The 21,223-nt window shown below is 37.8% G+C and overlaps 1 protein-coding gene across 2 annotated transcripts in view; it reads right to left on the bottom strand.

Moving 5' to 3' along the window:
- exoc6b (exocyst complex component 6B) overlaps positions 1–21,223 on the bottom strand; it is an 89,557-nt gene that overhangs the window by 45,746 nt on the left and 22,588 nt on the right. For both annotated transcript variants that reach the window (XM_032583064.1, XM_032583065.1), the window contains exons 9-17: positions 14,454–14,537; positions 13,040–13,086; positions 11,044–11,164; positions 9,914–9,985; positions 8,072–8,169; positions 7,355–7,460; positions 7,163–7,272; positions 1,147–1,258; positions 289–423 (exon numbers count right to left, since the gene is read on the bottom strand). In XM_032583064.1, coding sequence (XP_032438955.1) covers positions 289–423; positions 1,147–1,258; positions 7,163–7,272; positions 7,355–7,460; positions 8,072–8,169; positions 9,914–9,985; positions 11,044–11,164; positions 13,040–13,086; positions 14,454–14,537 — 885 coding nt within the window. The remainder of the gene's footprint in view (positions 1–288; positions 424–1,146; positions 1,259–7,162; positions 7,273–7,354; positions 7,461–8,071; positions 8,170–9,913; positions 9,986–11,043; positions 11,165–13,039; positions 13,087–14,453; positions 14,538–21,223) is intronic.

Here is a 21,223-nt window from a genome sequence, read left to right as displayed (position 1 = left end):
AAAGAACAATGTTCATCTTACTCAAACATATAAATAGTAAAATTAGAGAAACTGATCATTTTAAGTGGCATCTTCAGTTTTTCCAGAGCTGTATCAAAATAAGCATATTATGTTGGGTTTATGAATATGAATATTCTTAAATAAAGAATGTTTTTTTAAATTAAACAACAAAGATACACCAAAAAAAAAAACAATACAACAAAAACAAAACTAAAACCTTTTCAGCCTACTGGAGGTAAACAAGCAGCCGGTTTGTTTGTAGAAATGAAGGCAGGAAGATAAACGGACCTTAAACGTTGCGGTCCCGTACAGCTTGGTGGCGTTCGCTGTTTCAGGCGGGACGTTTGTTATGTTGGTTATGAACTCCTCCAGGAAGTGGCAACTCTGCTCCAGGTGGGTGGTGTTGATGATCACCTGCACCAACTACATAAACAAACAACACCATCAGGCACTTTAAATGATCCATCTGTAATCGCACACATCCGAGTTTGAGGAAAATGATAGCAAAGCACCACACTTGGGCTAAAGGTGGCTCAATCTTAAGGCGGAATCAGGAACATTTTCTTAACTTACAGGAAGAAACTTTAAATTTTAAGCCATTTTAACACTGAAACACTGAGTTTATTTAAATCAAGGCTAGAACCCCACCTGTTTAAGAGTTGCTTTTGAACCATAATAAATGGAACATTGACCAACATATTTGAGGGTATTTATGATTTTGACGATAGCACTCATCAAAATGTAATGTCTGTTTCTGGTTTCTCAACTGTTGGCTGTATGGTGTTTTTTATAACTTTGTATTTTTAAGATGTAAAGCACTTTGAACTGACCGATGATTGATTGATTGACTGATCTAAGGATTTAAATTAAATTAAATTAAATGCACCAGCCTTCTTTTCATGAAATTTAAGTATTTATATTGGATTCAAAAGAGGCGTGACGCTAGATATTGAAAATTTGGGATACAGATAGAACAAAAAGTCTTTTGGATCTAAAACCAACAGGAAGTCGGCCATTTTGGGTCATTTTTCAGGGATTTTTCCATTTTAAAAAGTCAAACTTTGACGAACTCCTCCTCTCCAGTTATCTGCTTCAGTTTTGGTCAATAATAATAATTATCATGATAATTACTATGATCCTCTTTACCTCTGCCAGGCCCACATTCTTCTTCTTGATGGCGTATTGAAGGCAGTTACTGAGGGTTCTGGTCAACAGCAGATTCGTCGACTTGCGGATCATGTCGTCGATCTCTGTGGAACTGAAGACAAAGAAACACATGAGCTCACAGAGTCTCACACCCCTTTCACTGTTTCCAAATCTATCACAAACTTCACTGGGTTCTGTTCAGATTTTAATGCCATACACCAAAAACAGAGCAATGTTGTGAAGTGGAAAGAAAATGATTCATAGTTTCTGAATATGTTAAAAAGTAAAAACCTAATAAGTGTGGCTGCCAGGTAACGGCGCAGTGTCCATTGAATATGACTCAATATTCGGGAAGTTTTTGAAACGGCCCGTTTACCATTCACCAAAACACATCAATTTGTTGCCAAATAATGTCAGGGTGGTTTTTTTAAAGTGCTTGCACTGTTTTCAGAAGCAGCAGAAACCCAAATGGAAGAATAAAAATGAGCAAAAGATAAATTCTGCATAATACGTCTCAGCTTTTAGAGACTAACATTTTTTGCACTCTTTGCAAAACTGTTTTGCGACATAAACGTTTGCTCAACAACTGGATGGAAACATAACTACACAAGCAGATTGCTCTGTTTAGGGGACTTTATTTCAGGGTGTCAGAGTAAAGGGGGCTGAATAGAAATGTATACTTGTCACACGAATCTTAAAATATTTTTTGTTGAATTTTGTTCCAATTACAAAACAGTTATATACCGTTTTGTGTTGGTCTATGAGGTAAAACCTAATAAATCAAATTAAAACCTGTGGTGGTTCTGGGACAAAAAAGTGAAAAACTTTAACATGAGCAAAGAGACGAGCAACACACTTAACTCTGTGTCTTAATGCCAGCAAAAACAGTTAAGAGTGAATTTCTCCATTTGGAAAAAAAAGTCTAAATGTCAGCCAACCTTAACAACGTCTTTACCATGTTTTAATCTGTCAGACTCGTTAAAAAGTTCTTCTTAAATCTCCTGATAAGACCATAAAGTTTAAATAAGCTGATCTCTGTTAAAAGTAAAAAGATAAAAAGCCGGTCATCCTTTTTGAAAAAGTTTTCTTACATGATTTTAATGGTCGGTAAATTACCAACTCTGCACCGCCAACCAGGCAAAACCCTGAGAGGAGCTCAAGTTACCCAATAAAAAAAGTTCATGTCAGCCACACAGAGCAGCTTAGCAGAATGACTGACATGCTATCCATTTTGTTTTGCTTGAAATGAGGCTGATGTTTGGTGAGGAAACTCAGACAAATTTCTGCACAGTGTTACCAGCGAGTCCGGTAACGTTTTGCATGGCAGCAAATTCCCCTGGAAAGGAGTTTAATATCAGGTTCCTGGAAGAATCAAACTGCGCGACAAAATGCAGAGTCAGAGGGATCCATGTAAAGGTCTGAAGAGGTGAAACACACACAGATAATCAGCAGAAAAGAGCAGGATCAGTTTCTCCCACTGAGAAATGATGAATAATCAGTGTTATTTTATTTTATTTTTTCTGTCCTCCGTCTCTGACTCCAGAACCCTGCGGATAACACACACAGACTCATTCCAACCAAATCAGTAAATTGCGCTTGGAATTCAACCTAAACACACACAGACGCATGCAGCTCCGCCTGAGGGAGAGCGAACGCTGGAACCCTAAACCCGGTCCGCTTCCAGAGAAGCTCAAGAATCCAAAAAACGTTCCGACGACTCAGGGGGGCCTGAAAATAAAATCTAAAAAAAAAAAAAAAAAAAATTCCTGGAGCAGCAGAAGTGCAGAGTGGACAGAAATTATGTGTGCAGAGAGTAGCAAAAAGTCAATGCATTGTAGTGAACTCTGTGGGTGTACAAATATAGCTGCGCCGCAGGGCTCAGATTGAATTTCATTGTATTTATGCTGCCATCAGTCACAATAAACAGCCGGCAGTCGGCTCTGTCAAAGAGAGGCCAGACGACTTCAACGCAGACATGTTAACAACACGCTGAGGGATGGATGGAGGGATACCGGCTGAGGGCCATCCAACACATACAACAAGGCTGATGCTGCTATCAGCATCGCTAACTGACTGATGGAAATAGCTCACACACATTTAAACAAGTGGTGGGACTTGATTAAAGTCATTAGTTGACTTAATTGCAGGGCCTGCAATAGTGGCTTTATCGAAAACAAATCGACAAAATAAGCAACATTATCAATTCAAAAACTGCTAAATTACTGAATAAATACACAAACGAGCTCAACAACAAATATTTATTGTTTTTAATCTGTTTTTAATCCATCAGATTGGTGCAAAGTGCCAAGTTCCAGTGAAGCTTATTTGTCAGATTAAAAGTTTTAATCTGGGGGCGTGCTGTGGTGGCGTAGGGGATAGCGCAACCCACGTTTGGAGGCCTTGAGTCCTCGACGCGGCCGTCGCAGGTTTGATTCCCGGACCCGGTGACATTTGCCGCATGTCTACCCCCCTCTCCTTTCCACTTTCCTGTTAGCCTACTTTCATATAAGGGACGCTAGAGCCCACAAAAGGAGCCCTGGAGGGAAAAAAAAAAAAAAAAAAGTTTTAATCTGACAACCTTTAAGCAGGTATTTATTAACCCCTTAACTGTCACCTTCAAAATGCTTACATGTAAGTCAATAGTTAAGGGTTTTATTCTGTATTAAAATGTTTTTTTATTGGACTGATGTAATATTCTAATTTTTGAATGTACTGATTAACTGCGTTAAAATCTTAAGATCTATATAATTAATGACTCAAATTAACATGTTAAAGTCCAGACATTTTTTTCCTTATGTAACTGGAGATATCGACTGCACCATTATATGATGTATTTATTTATGTATCGTGGAAATATATTCGTTCAGTGTACAAATAATTTTTGTATACAAATATCAAAAATTTATTCACCAAAAAGGTGAATAAACATATTTAATTTTCCTAATATTAATCCTTTTAGTACAGACATCCTCTTATTTTTGAAGTAGGTGCTTCAATTGTGTGACTTCCTGTTATTTGCTGGTTAAACTGGAGTTTCAGAGCTATTCTAAATAACTAGAGTGCGTCTATATTTACAGTAGAAATATCAATAGATGCACCTAAACAGTTGACATGTCTTGAATCCATCTTTTCCCTTTTAATTTTATTATATGAATATTAATTTCTAGATGAAATGTTTTTTCAGTCGTCTGCCACCGGGCATCTGAGCAGCACCTTTCATTTTCACTTTCTTCAATCTTTCCACAATTTATTCAGGGGATTACACAAGAAAACCCCTGTCAAAATGTTCCTCTTATTTCCGACTAAGTTACAAGTCGCTTTCTTTCCCACGGATGTTCATGTCTTCACCACCTCATCACCGTTTTTCTTCCAGGAACAATCACAGAGCTCTATCTGCAAAGCGCCAGCCAAGCTAGCATCCAGGTCTCTGTCAAGTCGCAAAGTGATGTTTTTACCAACCAGCTGTGGTTAAAAGCAGGAGGAGGGAGAGAAGTCCTCAAAATCAGAGATTTCAGTCAAATATATAAACCACGGATGCATTAAACAAAGCAAACTCAGGGATGTAAGAATAAAATTAAGTAAGAACATGTTTACATTTTGTAAGTCAAAGTACATTGGCGATAATTGGCGAATATTTTGAGGAAAACCAGGCCTAAAAAGAGCTAAATATACGAGAAACTACATGTGCTTTACTGAGCATAAGTTTTCTCTCTTCAAAGAATTTGGTGGTAAATGACCTGATTTGTGATAATCGGATTGATTTGTCTTATCTGACAGAAACCAGAAAATCGAGAGCTCTTAAAGATCTAGTTCTAAGATCTAGATCTTTTGTTTGTTTTACATATATACAGTACATTATCAGTATTTACTCTCTTAAATACTGATAATGTCATATAGTGATGAATTTTAACATTCATACTGAGTCTTTGAAATGGATAGCCTAAATGAAGCATCTTTTGCACTTAACGTTTTAAAGGTAATCAGACTTTTGAGAAGATTTTGACTCAAATTCATTTTCGTTTCCCTGGGGTATAAATACCAATGTGACATGGGAGTCCATTTCTCTCAGGCTTTCTAAAATTAGGAAAGACAAGAGAACATGCTATTCAAGCAAAGCAGAAGGGTTTGATCTACAAGGCAACAAACATCTCTTCATTTTCCAAAATCGTCAGTCAGGCAAACAATTAAACAACTTAAAACAACCAAATCTGTGAAAAGGCTGGATGAGAACCCAGGTTTTACAGCTAAGAAGTTAAAAGAGAGGTGTGGCATCACAAGTTTCCTTTAAGGCCATTGTCCTCGTCTCTGCGGTTGCCGAAGTGCATTGGTCGCTTCTTTCCGCCTAATTACAAACGTGAGCAGAGGTTGAGCCCAGAGGTCAGGGATATCGATGACTATAATCCGGCTCCATCATCCCGTCTGCTTCCGTCTCTGCGAGCCATAGCATGTTTGAAGTCGACAGGAAGGCGTGTCGCCGTGGCAACCGGATAGCAGGGCGTGCGTGACGGGAGAAATCAAGGGAGCTCAAAGAGTTGGGAGTCATTACTCTGATTGAGGGCAGCAATTTGTCCTGTCTGGTCAGAGAGAGACTAGAAGGAGGTTTTCACTTGGAGATCCACTTCGTTCTGTTCAGGTTGGTTTGTGGGCTTTATACGAGGACAGAACTGGTTTATATTCAGAATATGTCAAACATTGCAAAGCAAAACGCCAAGGGCCCTGAGATATTCATCTTCTAACAAGCAGCAGTTCCTTCCTTTCAGTCTTAAGCCAAAGAGTAATCACTCATTCTCCTGTTTCTGCTCCAATCACAAATCAGTGCTTCCACCCTCTCCAATTTATTTTCTGTCCATTGATTTGATTGCTTTCTTCAAGCATCGTGATTCAGGGCGAGTTGCTTTCTGTCTGCTTTCCTGCATGTGTGTGCATGTTGTTCAACGTGTGATTGGCTGAGTCCCAGCTTTGTTCAATTCTTCCGGACAGGAAGGAAGCCGCTTCTGGATCGCTTGTCTACTTAAAAGAAAAGTAGCTGCATAGTTTAATTGAACACTTTAATCCACCATAAACAGAAACAGTTGGAGGTAACTTTGATGTGTATTGGTGATTTTGATGATCATCAAAAATCTATCGTTTGTTACTCGTTTTTGTAACTGTTGACTGTATGTCGTTTTTTATGGTTTTGTAATTATGTGTTTTTATGATGTAAAACACTTTGAACTGCCTTGCTGCTGAAATGTGCTATGTAAAAAAACCTGATTGATTGGTTGATTGATTGGCAACTGTTTAAGTTTTACATTAGCTAAACTTGGGTATAAACAGGTTAATAGCGTTCAATTTTCACAGAAAACCTCAAGGATTTTCCCATAAAACTCATATTATTAAAAAACAGAATATTTATGTATATTTTTAAAAACACGTGACGTACCAACAAACCGTTATATACCAACCAATTTTTATAATTTGTTATAAAATTATAACAAAAAAATTGTTTTATATCATTTCTACCACTGTACGATACAATTTTTACCTACTAACTTGAGTAAAAGTGGCCCAAAAACACAACATAATAAGCACATTTTTACAATTTATTGGTATTTTATACAATTTTTACACATTAAATTAAAAAAAGTAGACCAAGACCGTAGCCTTGAGGAACCCCACCTGTCATGTTTGTTGGTATGTGATGATAACCAATGTTGCATACCAACAAACAATTATATACTAACAAAGTTTTACAATTTGTTGGTATATTATGTAATTTTTTATCCATATGATAAAATTTTTGCCCATTAATTTGAACAAAAGTGGCCCGAGCACACAGCCCTGAGGAACCCCACATGTGACGTTTGCTGGTGTTTATTTCTATCTAAAAGTAGTGATATGTTTTCTGTTTTCACCTGTTTTATTTATATGCTGCAGGATATTTTCTTATGACATTGGTTGAGTGGACTCAAGCACTTGAGTTCACTAAAATATTGTAATTTTTCACGAGGAATTGGACAAACACCAAGAAGCTCACCTGAGATGAAGATCCTCAGAGTATTTCAGGCAAGCATAGATGAACTCTTTCAACTGGCAGTAGGCTTTTGGCACAAACTCAGAGAAAGGAAGCTTCTTGGGGAAGGAAAGCTAAAAGACAAATTGAGTTTAATTTAGCTTTAGGTTCATCTGCTGTGCGTTTTCGGCCTAGCTCAAGGTCGCAGCTCTCTACCTTTTCCAGTTCCGGGTCTTGGAGGGGAAATTGAGAAGTGTATTGTCTGTATTCTTGCTCTGTAGAAACCGGGATTGGACTGAAGTTGTCCTGGTCCAGAATCTGCCTGCAGGAAACAAACAGAAATGTCAGGTAAATATTTTCCAATCTCCTGCTTAGATGCCATAAAACAAGAGAGAAAGACACCATGAGTCTCTGTTTTTCCTTCTCAGAAACAACCAACACGTCCCGCTGGGGGTCATTCTGATGCTTGAGGTTTTCTTACCACCCTCCCTTCAGTCAACACCCCCACTTCTTCTTGGCGCTCCGGAGCTCGGACGTTCCAGCGTTCCATGGAGAGTCCGTGAACCGGAGAGGGCTCTCTCCCCAACAATGCAACACAACATTCCTGTGGCTTCCCAAGTGCTTGTGTGTGAACAAGAAAGAGAGAGGAAGGAGAGAGGGAATGTGTGTGTTTGTTTGTCCGTTCTCACTGCTCCGAGTCCCAGTGGTGTCACGGGACAAAAGGGATGCTGGAACAATGGCATGTCGGGCCCGAACACACACTGGCCGAACCCGACTCCTCAATGGTACTACCCATTCTCTTCCGGACGCAATTTAAAGCACTTCCTCTCTCTGGCTGCTTGTAAAACTTCAAACCCCGCCTGGGCCGGTTTGAGAAAGGCCTCAGCTTCCTCGTGACCTTCTGATAACCGCAGCGCACAACCTGATCCCTACCTGAAGGTGATGTTCCATCTCTTCAGCAGGATTTCTCCATACTGCTCCCTCATTTCCAGTAGCATGTCAAACAGCTGGGACACGGGGAAACCATAACCCTGCACATGAGGACGGGAAAAAATGACGTCAAAAACATGCAAGCATGGCACTGATGACTAACAATAACAAAAACAGGAGAGTTTCAGCCACATTTGAGTTCATATTCACTGGAAATGTGTTTGTTTTGGTTTTCCAGGCATTTAATTGAAGGGCACTTTCAACACCTACTACCTACTACTAGGTTTGATATTAACATTAGTTTTTACCTTGGAGCAGGACCTTCCAAAAAGACTCTTAACTTTCAATAAAATTCTAAAGAAACAACTAATGTTTAGAATAAAATAGAAAATAAGTCTATCAAGATAACAAATTTTGTACCAGAAGTTAAACAATAAGCTTGTCTGAAAGAACAGGAAGGATGTTTGATTGTTGAAATGCCAATAAATATTTCCACACTCGTTATTAAAAAGGGAAAACAAAAATTCTAGTTAAAGAGTAAATAAAAATTTTTGTTTTTCAACTGACACAATTTTTACATAATTTTATTATAAAAGGTATGAATACCTCGAGACTTAAAGAGGCAGTATTAGGTATTTTCCAGGTACATAGTGCCATTTTATAACACAATCAAGTATGGATGTTATTTTCAGCTGTTATATAAGTCAAATATGGCAAAATAAATTTGACTTCATAATTTAGCGCCTTGAAATTGGGTCTTTGTCTCTTTAAAAACTCCTGCTCTTTCTGAAACTCCACCTCCAGGAAGTTGTCATAACATGGCTCCTCTATTAACCCTTTAACAACATTTTTACCACAGTTGCACTGGAAAGTAGCTCCTATAAAGAGCTCAGCTGATGCACACCAGGTGTTTGCTAATTGCTGCTGGCTAGTCTGAAGGAGCTGCTCTGTGAGATGGAAACTCAGAAGCTTGGAAACTGCAGTTCAGAGGAGGAGCTGCATTTTTAAGGTGAAGTTAGGTCCAACCAGGCGTTTAGCGCGCCTGAATGGTTGCCATGGAGATTAAAACATTTCTCAAACATGAATGAAAGAATCAAAGCAACACTCCAGGTATGGTTTTGATGAGGGAATAACATTATAACATGAAATCAAGCTGGACAAACAGAATACTGTAAAATTTTCTCCTTAACTGTTCCACTTTAGCAGAAGTAGTAAATCTCTCAGGAGAAGAGTGTTTATTTGTAGATTAGCAGACTTGACAACCCATATTTTTTTTGTGTATTTGATTCAATATTTCGCATTTCCGACTAATAAGCTACTCCAGATTGAACTTAAAGACTGGGTGAATGTCTTAAATATTGAACTTTGTTCAGTATTAGAGTAAAAAGTCAGGCCTGAAATTGAGAGAAGCAATCATGAAAAGGAGCCTGGCGTACTGGAACATAAAAGCCAATAAAAATATGAGCGCATCGATTCAGCTGCTCCTCATCACTTCACATAAACGACTGGTGGGCATCAGACCACCCATTCATCAGACTTCATGCTTTCATCTCATCCAGCTTTCACCCACACCCCTCACCATCTCTCCATCCACTCATCCATCACACTCAATCCATCGAGGGCCGCTCATAAACAGAGACGCATAAACAGTAAAAACTCACATCGGATGATGAACTATTATTTCTAACATGGTTTGGTTATTAAAGGAGTCTCTGGAAACTGGCAGCTGTCCACTTGGACACGGACTGAATGCTGATAAAACAAGTTTTAGAAAAGATTCATGGTCCTCTGGGTTAACGCAAAGAGGCGAGGATGTTTGAGGACTTCAGAGATCCAAACACAAACCTGCAGAGTGTCAGCAAACAGGACGATGAGGTTCTTCAGGTCCAGAACCAGGTCCGGGTCGTCACAGTACGACTGCAGAGACAGACCAGGATGTTATTTAGAAGATCGCCAGAAACAAACGTTTTGGGCCAAAATTATTTACAAATGTTAAAATTAAAATATGTTCATCAGAAAGTTGGTTTGCTTTATTTTTCTTTGATTTATTTGCGAATACACTGCAAAATCTTACCAAGTATTTTTGGTCTAGTTTGTAAAGGAAATATCTTAGTAAACTTGAAATGAGACAAAATTAACTAACAAGTAACTTTTCAGCTAGATATAGAGGTTTATTTTAAGTAAATAATTCTTTTATATTGATGAACAAGTACTAGTTCTAGTAGGAAATAAATTAATTCATCATCAAGTGGGAAAAATGTCATGTTATAAGTAAAATAATCTGCCAATGGAACTAGAACTTTCTCATCAATATTAAGGAATTATTTACTTAACACAACCCATCTGGCTAAAAGTTACTTGTAAGTTAGTAAACTGGAAATAAGACAAAACCAAGATATTTGCTCTACAAACTAGACCAAAAATACTTGGTAAGATTTTGTGTTTTTGCAGTGTAGATGTTGGAAACTAGCGTGGACCAAACATCTCAGAGAAATGGAGAACATTCTTCCTCTGGCCTGGAGGTTTGAAATTTCTCTGAGATTCGTGCCTCTGGTAAGGCACAGAAAGTTTGCTGCGTCAGAGCTTATTCTGCAAACATGGTTTCATCTCTCCTTTAGCACATTAGCTCTTTTTCAGAAAACCCAAAAACCAAATCAAGTGAGCATACAAAACATTTGAGTGATATTGGAAGTTATTTCTAAACTTGTTGTTTCCATCAACCATTTCTAATGCAACAAAAAAAAATTTATTAATGGGAACATAACACCAGTTATTAACTTTCTGCATCTAACAGGACTTATGGTTTGTGATTCTTTTGCAGCAGTTTTTACTGAATATTTTAGGAAAATCAGACAATATTGAACTATTATTAGGCAGAGCTTTACAGTAGTAAAAGCTGAAAACTCAATCAATTGTGTCTGAGTGATCAGGGTAATCAATCAGATTTTCGATAATTAGTTTAGAAAACATCTTACAGAGTGCGTCCTCAAGGCAGCAACAATTTTAGACAAAGCCAACTCCCAAAGCTCCTCCACGTAGGCTCTGTTGACCAACCCCTGGGTGGTGTGAAGGATGTGGTCCTCCACGACAAAGAAGCTGGACGGAGAGAAACGGCAACACTTCATGAACACGATGCAAGAAACAAATTTAAGTTAAATTAAAAGAAAAGAAAAACTTTTTAATCTATTAATACAATTTTTGGTTTTTGGAGATTAAATCTTGGCAAATCCAGATTTTTTTTTGTCCACCAATGACCTCCCTGGGTTTCCATAGTTCAGAGTGATGTCAGCAAGTCCAAGGCGGCCATCTTGTTTGACAAGCATATTTTACAGCTTTTATTTATTTGGATTTTTCAATTCATGTCAACTCTACAACAAATATTATGCCCAGACTAAGCTGTTTATTTTTAACTAAGACAATAAAATCATAATATTGCAAGAAAGCAGTTGTAAAATTTGAATGAAGTAGTAATTTTATGAGAACTCCAACAGGAAAATAAATAAATGAGGAATTTTGAGTATCTTGCAAAGTTGATGAATCAACTTTGCACTGCACACCTAGGGGGCGCAGTGGAGTTTACAGAATAGTTAATAGAAATGCTTAAGAATTTGACACATGAGCATCAAATTATCTGTAACACGACTTATAAACGACTGTGCAAACAAATGTTTCTATTTTAAAAAATCTACACAAACTGAATAAGTCAGATAATAACTTTTTCAAAGATTTTCTTATTAAAACAACTTTTCTCAATTTTTTCTGATAAAATTGTGACTTTAATTTAACAAAAAACTCGTAGTCTGCCCCTATACTCTGCAGTACAACTCAGAGAATGAATGATTGAAATAATAGTCACTTTTTGAAAATAGTTTCTCTAATTTCTTCTTTTTAAAAAAAATTAAATCAGATCTGGTATAAAAAAATCTGAAATTTTATTCTTAAGCCATATCCTCCATTCTGATGAAAACATTATTAAAATGTATTCTACAGATACAAAATGACTATTTTAGAAATTAACGAAGTTTCTAACAAAAAGCTGCAACACAAACTCCTAATGACTCCTTAAGTTAGAAAAACCTCATCCATAATGATCAGGATCGATACTTTTGCAGCTTTTCTGTAATGGCAGAGCAGCAGAGATGAATCCTGGCCATACAATCAGGCACTGAGTGCAAACAGTGTGTCCATCCAGTCAGGCGTTTCATGATGCCGATGTCTTGGTGTTTGCGGCTCGGTCCCGACACGATGCCCGACTGAACGGATCAAAGCGTCTGCAGTGATTTTGGTTTATGTGCGCTGACAGAACGTCTCAATCAAATCGTCGGCCGCTCAGACTTCGCCAGACCACAATGAGCTGCAGTGAGTTTTCTCTGCCTTCAGATGACTGCAAGAAAATGCCAACTTTTTTTGACCGATTTCAAAGATTTTCTCCCGTATTTTTTTTTGGGGGGGGGGGGGGGGGGGGGGGGGGGTTGTGAAAAAACTTGGAAAACATAACAGCAATAAACCTCAGATGTTTCCAGCAATGTCTTGATCGCTAGCTTGCAGATTATAAATTAGCTCTGGTACATTACCTCCCACTCAACTTAGAAGAAGTGGGTGAACCTCAAATCACCCGACACTTCTGGTCTGTCCAACAGGACATCGATTTATCGCTCTTGCGGTTTATTTACATGAATCTTATCAACGAGAGACGAGACTCTGTCCTGTGATGAACTTCAATGTTTAACATGCCAACTTAGCTCTTAGCTTTATGAAATTTCCAAATAATTATAAATAGCTGGATAGAAAAGGCATAAAGATGACAGAAGGAAGGATAAATAAAGATAAACCAATCAGAAACATTGCTTTGTTCAAGACATTTTGAAAACCAAATATTTCAAGTATCATGTGGCCACTGGTACATGTTGTTCTACTTTTATTTCAGTTAATCTAAATTTTAAAAAGCAAGCTAATAAAGGATGGACTTACCCAACAATCTGATTGAAGTACCTCCTGTATCCCTCCAGGGTTTCATGCTAGAGACAAGTAGAAGGAAAAGAAACAGAAGAGGGTTCGACAGCACAGGAGAAATACATAAAAGTTACAAATTATCACTAAAAACAAGCTTTAATGAAGTATAACCAACTTTCAGCATTAAGAGACTAATTTACAAGATAAAAATATCTGTAGGATAAATGTCTAAATCTGACTTGGAGTGTAAAGAAAAAAAAAGATAATTGAAAATAGCTTTGCAATTGCTACCTAGAATTTGTTTTGAGTAGAGATAGTTTGACTGAGTAGCTGTATTAACTAGTTATCACTTATGGTTAAACCAATTAGCTTTTAGCTAACAGATAAACTAAATAGCCTTCAGCTTATCTGATGTTAGCCGTTATGTTTAATGGAACTTTTAGCTTCACCCTAAATACCCTTCAACTTATCTGCAGTTAATTTATGTTTATTACAGTTATCCTTCAGCTTCATCCTAGTTAACCTTCAGTTTATCTGTAGCTACCTGTTAATTCAGTTAGCCTCATCCGAGTCAGTTTGTCTGTAGATAGATGTTAATGCACTTATCTTTTAGCTTCATCCGAGTTAGCCTTCAGTTTATCTGTAGTTAGCTGTTAATTCAGTTAGCTTTTAGCTTCATCCGAGTCAGTTTGTCTGTAGATAGATGTTAATGTACTTATCTTTTAGCTTCATCCGAGTTAATCTTCAGTTTATCTGAAGTTAGCTGTTGATTCACTTAGCTTTTAGCTTCATCCGAGTTAGCTTTCAGTTTATCTGTAGTTAGCTGTTAATTCAGTTAGCTTTTAGCTTTATCTGAGTTAGCCTTTAGTTTATCTGAAGTTATTTGTTATGTTCAATCCAAGTAGCTTTTATCTATATCCTAGTTTGCCTGTACTTAATCTAATTAGCTTTTAGCTTCACTCTAGTTAGCCTTCAGTTTATTTGAAGTTAGCTGTTGTGTTTATTCATGTTTGTTTTTAGCATCATCCTAGCTTATTGGGTTAACTTGATTACCATTGCCTTGACAATGTACCTTGTTTGATCAATTCAAGTCAGCTGTTAGCTTAACCCCAGCTAGCTGTTTTCTTAATCCTAGATAGCCATAAATTTGCTTCCAGTTACTTGAACAAAAATTTTATTTCTTTGTGTATTACAAATGGTTCTCCAAACTGAGATCACACAAACTGCTGTGTATTTAAGGTAATGCTAACTAGCATTAATCCACTATGGTAAAAAGTTTAAATTTAATACAGCACATCAATGATTTTCAAAATAAAGCACGTTTTTGCTTTTGTTAAGGTGTTTTTTAGGTGCATCAGTGAGTCAGGTTGGGGGTTGTGTGTGGAGTTAGAAGTGTGTGGCCCTCCATGACCGTGACAGTGTGGGATCGTACCATGTTAGAGTGCGGCTGCAGTACGAGGCGAGCCTGTTTCCTCCTCTGCTTTCTGTAGTAGTTCTCAAACACATCACGCAAACCCTAAAACATAAATGGGGGTTAAAAACCAAAAGTGAACAAACGGAGCACAGCAAGTGTATGAGTTTGAAAGCTTTTACCAAACCTGAAATAGATAAAGAAAATTATTAGTATTTCACAGTTAAGATTGCAAGTTGTACCCTGAAAGGTTTGATTTCTTCGTCACCAAGTTATCATGGTAAGTTAAATTGACCCAATTACCTCAGTGTAGTTATTTTAAATAAGTGAATAACAGATTGTGACCTCATCGGTCAGCTGTCGGTGAAGTCAACCACCGCCTTAACACACAGACAGAAGCTGCATCACTTCATATCTAATTCTTCCATTACACAGAAGCTGTTTATCTCTTATCTCCCTGTGGGTTGTCCAAAGGTCTGTTTGAGGTCTGAAACCAGGACCTACAGTCACTGCTGAGGTCAGAGATAAAAGCCTAAAGCCAGAACCCCTCAGGTCCTGACCAGACCACCGTGGATAAACTCCCACATATCTGCTGTGATGGACCACCAGCTGTTACCACTGTGATAACAAATAGAGATCAGGTTATTCACTGATGTCTACATGGGCCCTACTGCACCAATTCCTCACACTTACACAATAAAGTACACAAACTTTTATTTTTCTTTGGACAATCTGACCACCTTTCAACTGATTTATGGAGCCGAAGTTGCATTTGCACAGATTTTTGCCTTAACTGAGCTAACATTAAAGTGCTACTCCTACACAATATTTAGCAGAAGTTAATGCTAAGGCGCTAACTTCACTAACTTGTTCCCTACTGTCAGTTTAATTTTGTTATGATGTTTTTTTGTTTTAAATAAAGTTATTAGGAAAACAGAAAGAGAACGTGAGGAGAGGAAATGGAAGTGCTGCGTAAACAGTCATCACCCCCTTCAGAATAAGAGCATGAATATAAACATCTACCTACACGAAGAAGAAGTCTATAAGCAAAACTTCAAACACCGATGTTGAACTTTATTCAACTGAAAGTTGAATGAAGTGCTTTAGAATTTATCTGTGAAAAATAATTTAGGGGTATTGAAGTCGTAATTTTTTTTTAAGTTAGCTACAGCACTAAACAAAAAGTTAGCTGTCATAAAGACAATCTTCACCACTTCAAAATAAGAGCATGAATACAAACATCGACCTAGCTTGAGGAAGATAATAACCAAAACTTCAACACAGATTTCAAACTTTATTCAACTGAAAGTTCACAAAACTGCATAAAATAACGCTTTACAATTTATCTGGAAAAATTAAAGTAGGGGAAGCTAACTGTGCTAAACATTTTCAAAGTTAGCTACAGTGCTAGACAAAAAGTTAGTTTTGATGTTAGCACATTAGCAGCTGTTTCAATCGCTCTTTACTGTTGTAAAAAAAACAAACAGTTATCTCAACTTCAAAATCAGAGCATGAATATAAATATTTACCAAACTTGAAATATTTGGTAAATATTTAAGAAGTCAATAACCAAAACTTCAACAGAGATGTCAAACGTCATTCAATTAAAAGTTTACAAAACAGCGTAAATTATCGCTTTAGAATTTATCTAGAAAAATTAATGTAGGAGTAGCTAACTGTACTAAATGTTTTCAAAGTTAGCTATAGCGCTAGACAAAAAGTTAGCATCGTTATTAGCGCATTAGCAGATTTGCAGAAGTCTGCCAACCATTTTCTACTAACACAGAGAGCAAAATCTCTGTTCATCAGAAATGGTTATTGATTTGAATGTAATTTGGTCCATATGGTCAAAGCTGCGCAGATTATTTAATTTACAAGAAACTGGTCTGTCTAGAATACGTTTTACCAAAAGTACTCATATAATGTGAGTATCTTCAAAGAGTTGCTGGGGGCAGGAAGGATTTCTATTAATCTCAATAAGCCTTTGTATGACATGAAGGGACCAAAGAGTCAACATGATCGTTTTGCACTTAAAGTAAAAAATATTCTTTTTTTTTATAGCAACTCTTGGCTGCAAGATGTCCATTGAAAGCAAGAAGTTACAAAGAAAACAAAGTATTTGGTAGAAAAATATAAATCTCATTGGTGGAGATCTAGATAACATCTTTGAACTCTGTTTGGTTTGATGCTGTGAGATGAAAACACGGCGTGCTTTAATTCTTTAATTCCCAGTTTGACCCTAAGCTGAACAATGAGCATTCAAACAAGCGAGCGGCATCAAACGGCCGTGAACTCTTCGTTTTACGGCGCCGAGATCCCAGAGAGGGGAGCTGAGGGGTGAAACCTGGGCTGGGATGTGGACGTGTGACCTTTGTAAACAAAGGAGGTGAGACGATATGCAGAGACTGAAACGAACTGAGGATAAAAACCAATAAAATGAGAGGTTAATGTAGTTAAACAGACTGAGATGTGTGGATACAACTCACTGTTTTAAGGTTACATTACAGCAAATGTTCACTTATTTATCATAGAAAGTTTAAGGAAGGTTAAAAATGTTAATTTATAAATAAGAAAAAAACATTTCCCTTGCATTGTCATACTTACATATTTCATGTTTTAATATACTGTTTTTTTTAAATATACACGTCACATCCAAAGACGTTTTAAATAGGAATTTCACATGTAAGCCTGTCACAATTAGCAATAAATCAATTAATCTTGTGATAAATTGAAATGACCCCGCCTCTCGCCCGAAACGTTAGCCGGAGATAGTCACCAGCACCCCTTGTCTAGGGACAAGGGTGTAAAGAAAATGGATGGATGGATGGATAAATTGAAATGAGATCAATCATTTCCGCTTGGACAACAGCTGGCAAAGAGTTGCTTTTCGTTAATAGTTTTGAAAAACCGGCATTTTGAGAGACGATGCAAACATTTGACTCATAGTGCCAAGTAGATAGTTTGCACTTCCTGCCTCTTTTGCCTGTTTTCCTTGTCTAAGCTGAATGATTATTATTTCTTGAAATACAATTTTGTTTATCCATTGTTGCTTTGTTTGTTTATTTTGGATGTTGAAATTGTTCTTTAGAAATTAAAGTGTTTTTGATCTTTGAGAGGCTGTACTTGCATTAATGTGCCATTAAAATTATTATCATCATTATTATTATATTAGTTGAAAATAGTCTCAAGATGACAATATTGTCGTTTATCACAATTTCTGGGACAATTTATTGTCCAGCAAAATTTATTTTTGTGATAGGCTTATTCATGTAAGAAGGGATTTAAAATATGTGCAGTTTAAATCAAACTTTTTAAGTTTTTTAAGTGCATAAGTCCATTTCAAATGGGAATGTTTTCAAGAACAGAATTTGTTTGTGGCACTACAGTAACCTAAAAAAGTAGCAGTAAATAGTTTATTGTCGTGTTTGTCATCATCGAGATGGAACCACAAAATATTGGGATAAAATTTTATCTCGATATCGTCCACCATCACAGGTGAAATCAAAACAAATATGGCAAATCAGTTTTTATTCAGCAAACCAGCAACAATATTTTCCAGGCTGATTTGGATGCTTATTCCCAGAATAACTGACAAAAATAATGGGTTTTAGTATTTACTCAGGTTGTCTTTATATTTCAAAAAGGTGCAAACACTTTTCAACAGCTCTGTGTGGCTGTTAACTTTCAGGTAACTCTCATCACATCAGAAGAAGCTTGATGGGCGACTTGGAAAACTAGATTTTATTTTGACCAAGCTCCTTCTCTGTGTTCATGGATTTTCCTTTTTGCTGAACATTTCCACACTGGAGGATCGTAAAAAAGCAACCTGCACCATTTCCCCGTCTCTTTAAAGACCGTAAAGTCTCGTGTGTGCTCGATTTTCCTTCTCTTTAGTCCAACCAAACGATGTCTCCTCCAGAAGAAAAACCTCAGCAAGCCGGCTCCGATTCTGAAGAAAGCGCCTCGCTGTCAACCTCCCCTCCCTCTCTGCTCGCCGTGTTTACATCAATCATAACTCGGCCCACGTTGCCCAACATGAACTACAACAAAGGCGCATTGTTCGGCCTCTACGCTGCTCAACAACTGCTGGAAAAACGTGGACTTTGGGCACGGAAAACAGCAAGGGGAGAGAGAGGAAAGAAGATTCCTCTTCCAGAATCCCCAGAAAAGTAAATGAAAGCGTTCCGTCACTTTTTACAGCCAAAATGTGAGCAGGAACATCAGAGAGGCAAAATGAGTGGTGACCTCAGAGGTCAGCAGGTCAATCCTTTCAACACCTTCCTCCTCTTCTTCTCCCACAGTAGCTGCCTCCCTCTCTCTAATCTCAATCCCTCTGTGTTGTGTTTTCTTCCTCGCTTTCCTGTTTCTGCCCTTTCAGCCTTCCCTCGACCTTCCTCCATTCCTCCCCTTCTGACCCGTCCTTATCGCTCTTTAGCTGATTTACTCTCTGCTGCTACGCCTCCAATGCCCTTCATCCTCTATAACCACCGCTTATTCATCGCTTATAAGTTTTTCCTTCTACTGATTTTATATCCTCCATCAATTTTTTTTTCATCTTGGTTCTTTTGATAAGTACATCAAATGAGTATTTATCAGCTTCCGATAATCTTTCCATTCGGTCTTCTGCAGCCATTCCTCCAAAATTCCTAAAAAGACAGACAAGTATGATTTCAGCCTCTCCCTGGGTCTGTACTCTGTGAAACCACCAAGTCTTTGTGGGTTTTTCGCCACCAGTGATGTTTCTTTTTGAAACATCTCGAATCTGACATTTTACAAGAACGATATTGAGACTAGAGATGAAGAGGCCTTTGGGGACCAAGGGCAATCCTTCCAAGACTAAAACCAAACCTTCCAAAACCAAAGGCCAATCCTTCCAAGACCAAAACCAAACCTTCCAAAACCAAGGCCAAACCCTCCAGGACCGCGACGAAACCTTCCAGGACTGCGATGAAATCTTCCAAGATCAAGATTAGAAAAATTAGTAACTACTCAACTTCAACCACTCGGTGTTAAACTAATTATCACATACTGATATTTAAACTATTGAAATACAATCTGCAAACTGAATTCATCAGCTTACATTGCACAATAGTTGTATGATAAATTTAGATTGGTCATATCAGGCATGGATTCAAGATTGGTTCTACCAAGACCAAGATGGGGAAAAAACATTTCAAGACTGGTTTCAAGCCCTTCCTGCTGAAAACCATAAAATGCTAAAATTTGTATATGTAAAACATTGCGAAAACTATGGATTTGTGTTGATCCACGGCCAAAAATCGTGAAAATTCAATGTGTACAAATACTTTTTCAAGGTGCACCACAAAAAAAAAGTACACATTGGTAACAAGTTGTTAAAACTAGCCAAAAACACCATGAAAATATGAATAGACAAAGAAAAAGTTCAGCTTTAATAAATTCTTCTCTTTCTTCACTTTAGAAATGTTCACACCATCACCTGTCTAAACCTGGTCAAACGTCTCTTAATTGACCGGTTTTCCCAGGAGCTTCTACTCCTGCGCTCCCTCCATCATCTCTTCCTTCGTACCCTTTCTCTCACCCTGACTCTGCTTTCCTTTACTCCCTCCATCGTTCTCCTTCCTGTCAAAGTTCATGCACTTCCTGTTAGCCCTCCTCCAAAGCCCCCACCCCACCACACAAAAAACTCTCAGTGCACAGAAACACCGACCCCGTGGCCGAGCTGGCCCGGTCACAACCCCAACGCACAAACACGCTCAGTCAGACCCAGAAATGTGAGGCTGACCCCGCCGTGGCCCAGTCAACACCTCCATCCGTGTCGCTTTCGCTCAGACTGAGAAGAGACACTCAGCTAGGTTGGAACGAAGCCAGGCCTGAACTTGGAGGCCTCAGAGGACACCACAGAAACCTCCTGCTGGTTGCAAATGAATCGTCAAACTCAATGAATCTGATGCACTGGAGTAACACCTGGTCATACCGACAAATCAAACTCAACCAACAATTTTTCAGCTTGTACTTAATCAGGAAAAATAACATGCAACACTTGAAGAAATAAAATGAGACTAAACCTACGGTGTGTGGTGTGCTGTGGTGGCGCAGGGGTTAAAGCACAACCCACATATAGAGGCCTTAGTCCTCGACGCAGCTGTCGCAGGTTCGATTCCTGGCCTGGCGACCTTTGCTGCATGTCTGCCCCCTTCTCTCATTACCCTCTTTCCTGTCAATTCACTGTCAAATAAAGGCCACTAGATTCAATAAAACCCTTAAAAAAACCAAAATAAAACCCTACAGTGCTACGAAATGAAAAGCTTTTATAAAATATACCACAGACTCTAGGAATAAAAATAATCCGGTGAACTCAGGTGATACCGGCTCAAAGATTTCTGATGAATAACAGAAGTAAGTAGGGAGGAAGTCTTAGTAATGCTTTATAAATAATAAAAAGATTTTAGTGAATCCAACGTTGAATGAAAAGAGAAAACCAACAAATCCTGGAGTACATTAAAGAATAATGAATAAAAAATGTTTTAATTTGTACTGAATCTCAATTTAAACTTCTTTACCAAATTCTGAATATGCAAAGTAAAAGACCAATAAACTGACCAATGATTATATTCAAGTATTTTGTAATGTGACACTACATCAGTTTATGTAAGTGTAAGATTATGAAGAGCTGGAATTTTATTTTAATCAGAGAAAAAGTCATCAGTTTAGCTTTCTTAGAATTTAACCGCAATTTTAAAGTGGTCAAGATATGTTTAAAAATATTAAATGTAGACTGTAGATTGGTGATTGCTTGATCTAATGTGGAA

The sequence above is a fragment of the Xiphophorus hellerii genome, chromosome 14, assembly GCF_003331165.1.
Source record: "Xiphophorus hellerii strain 12219 chromosome 14, Xiphophorus_hellerii-4.1, whole genome shotgun sequence".
NCBI lineage: Eukaryota > Metazoa > Chordata > Actinopteri > Cyprinodontiformes > Poeciliidae > Xiphophorus > Xiphophorus hellerii.
This window is presented reverse-complemented; position numbering and strand designations above follow the sequence as displayed.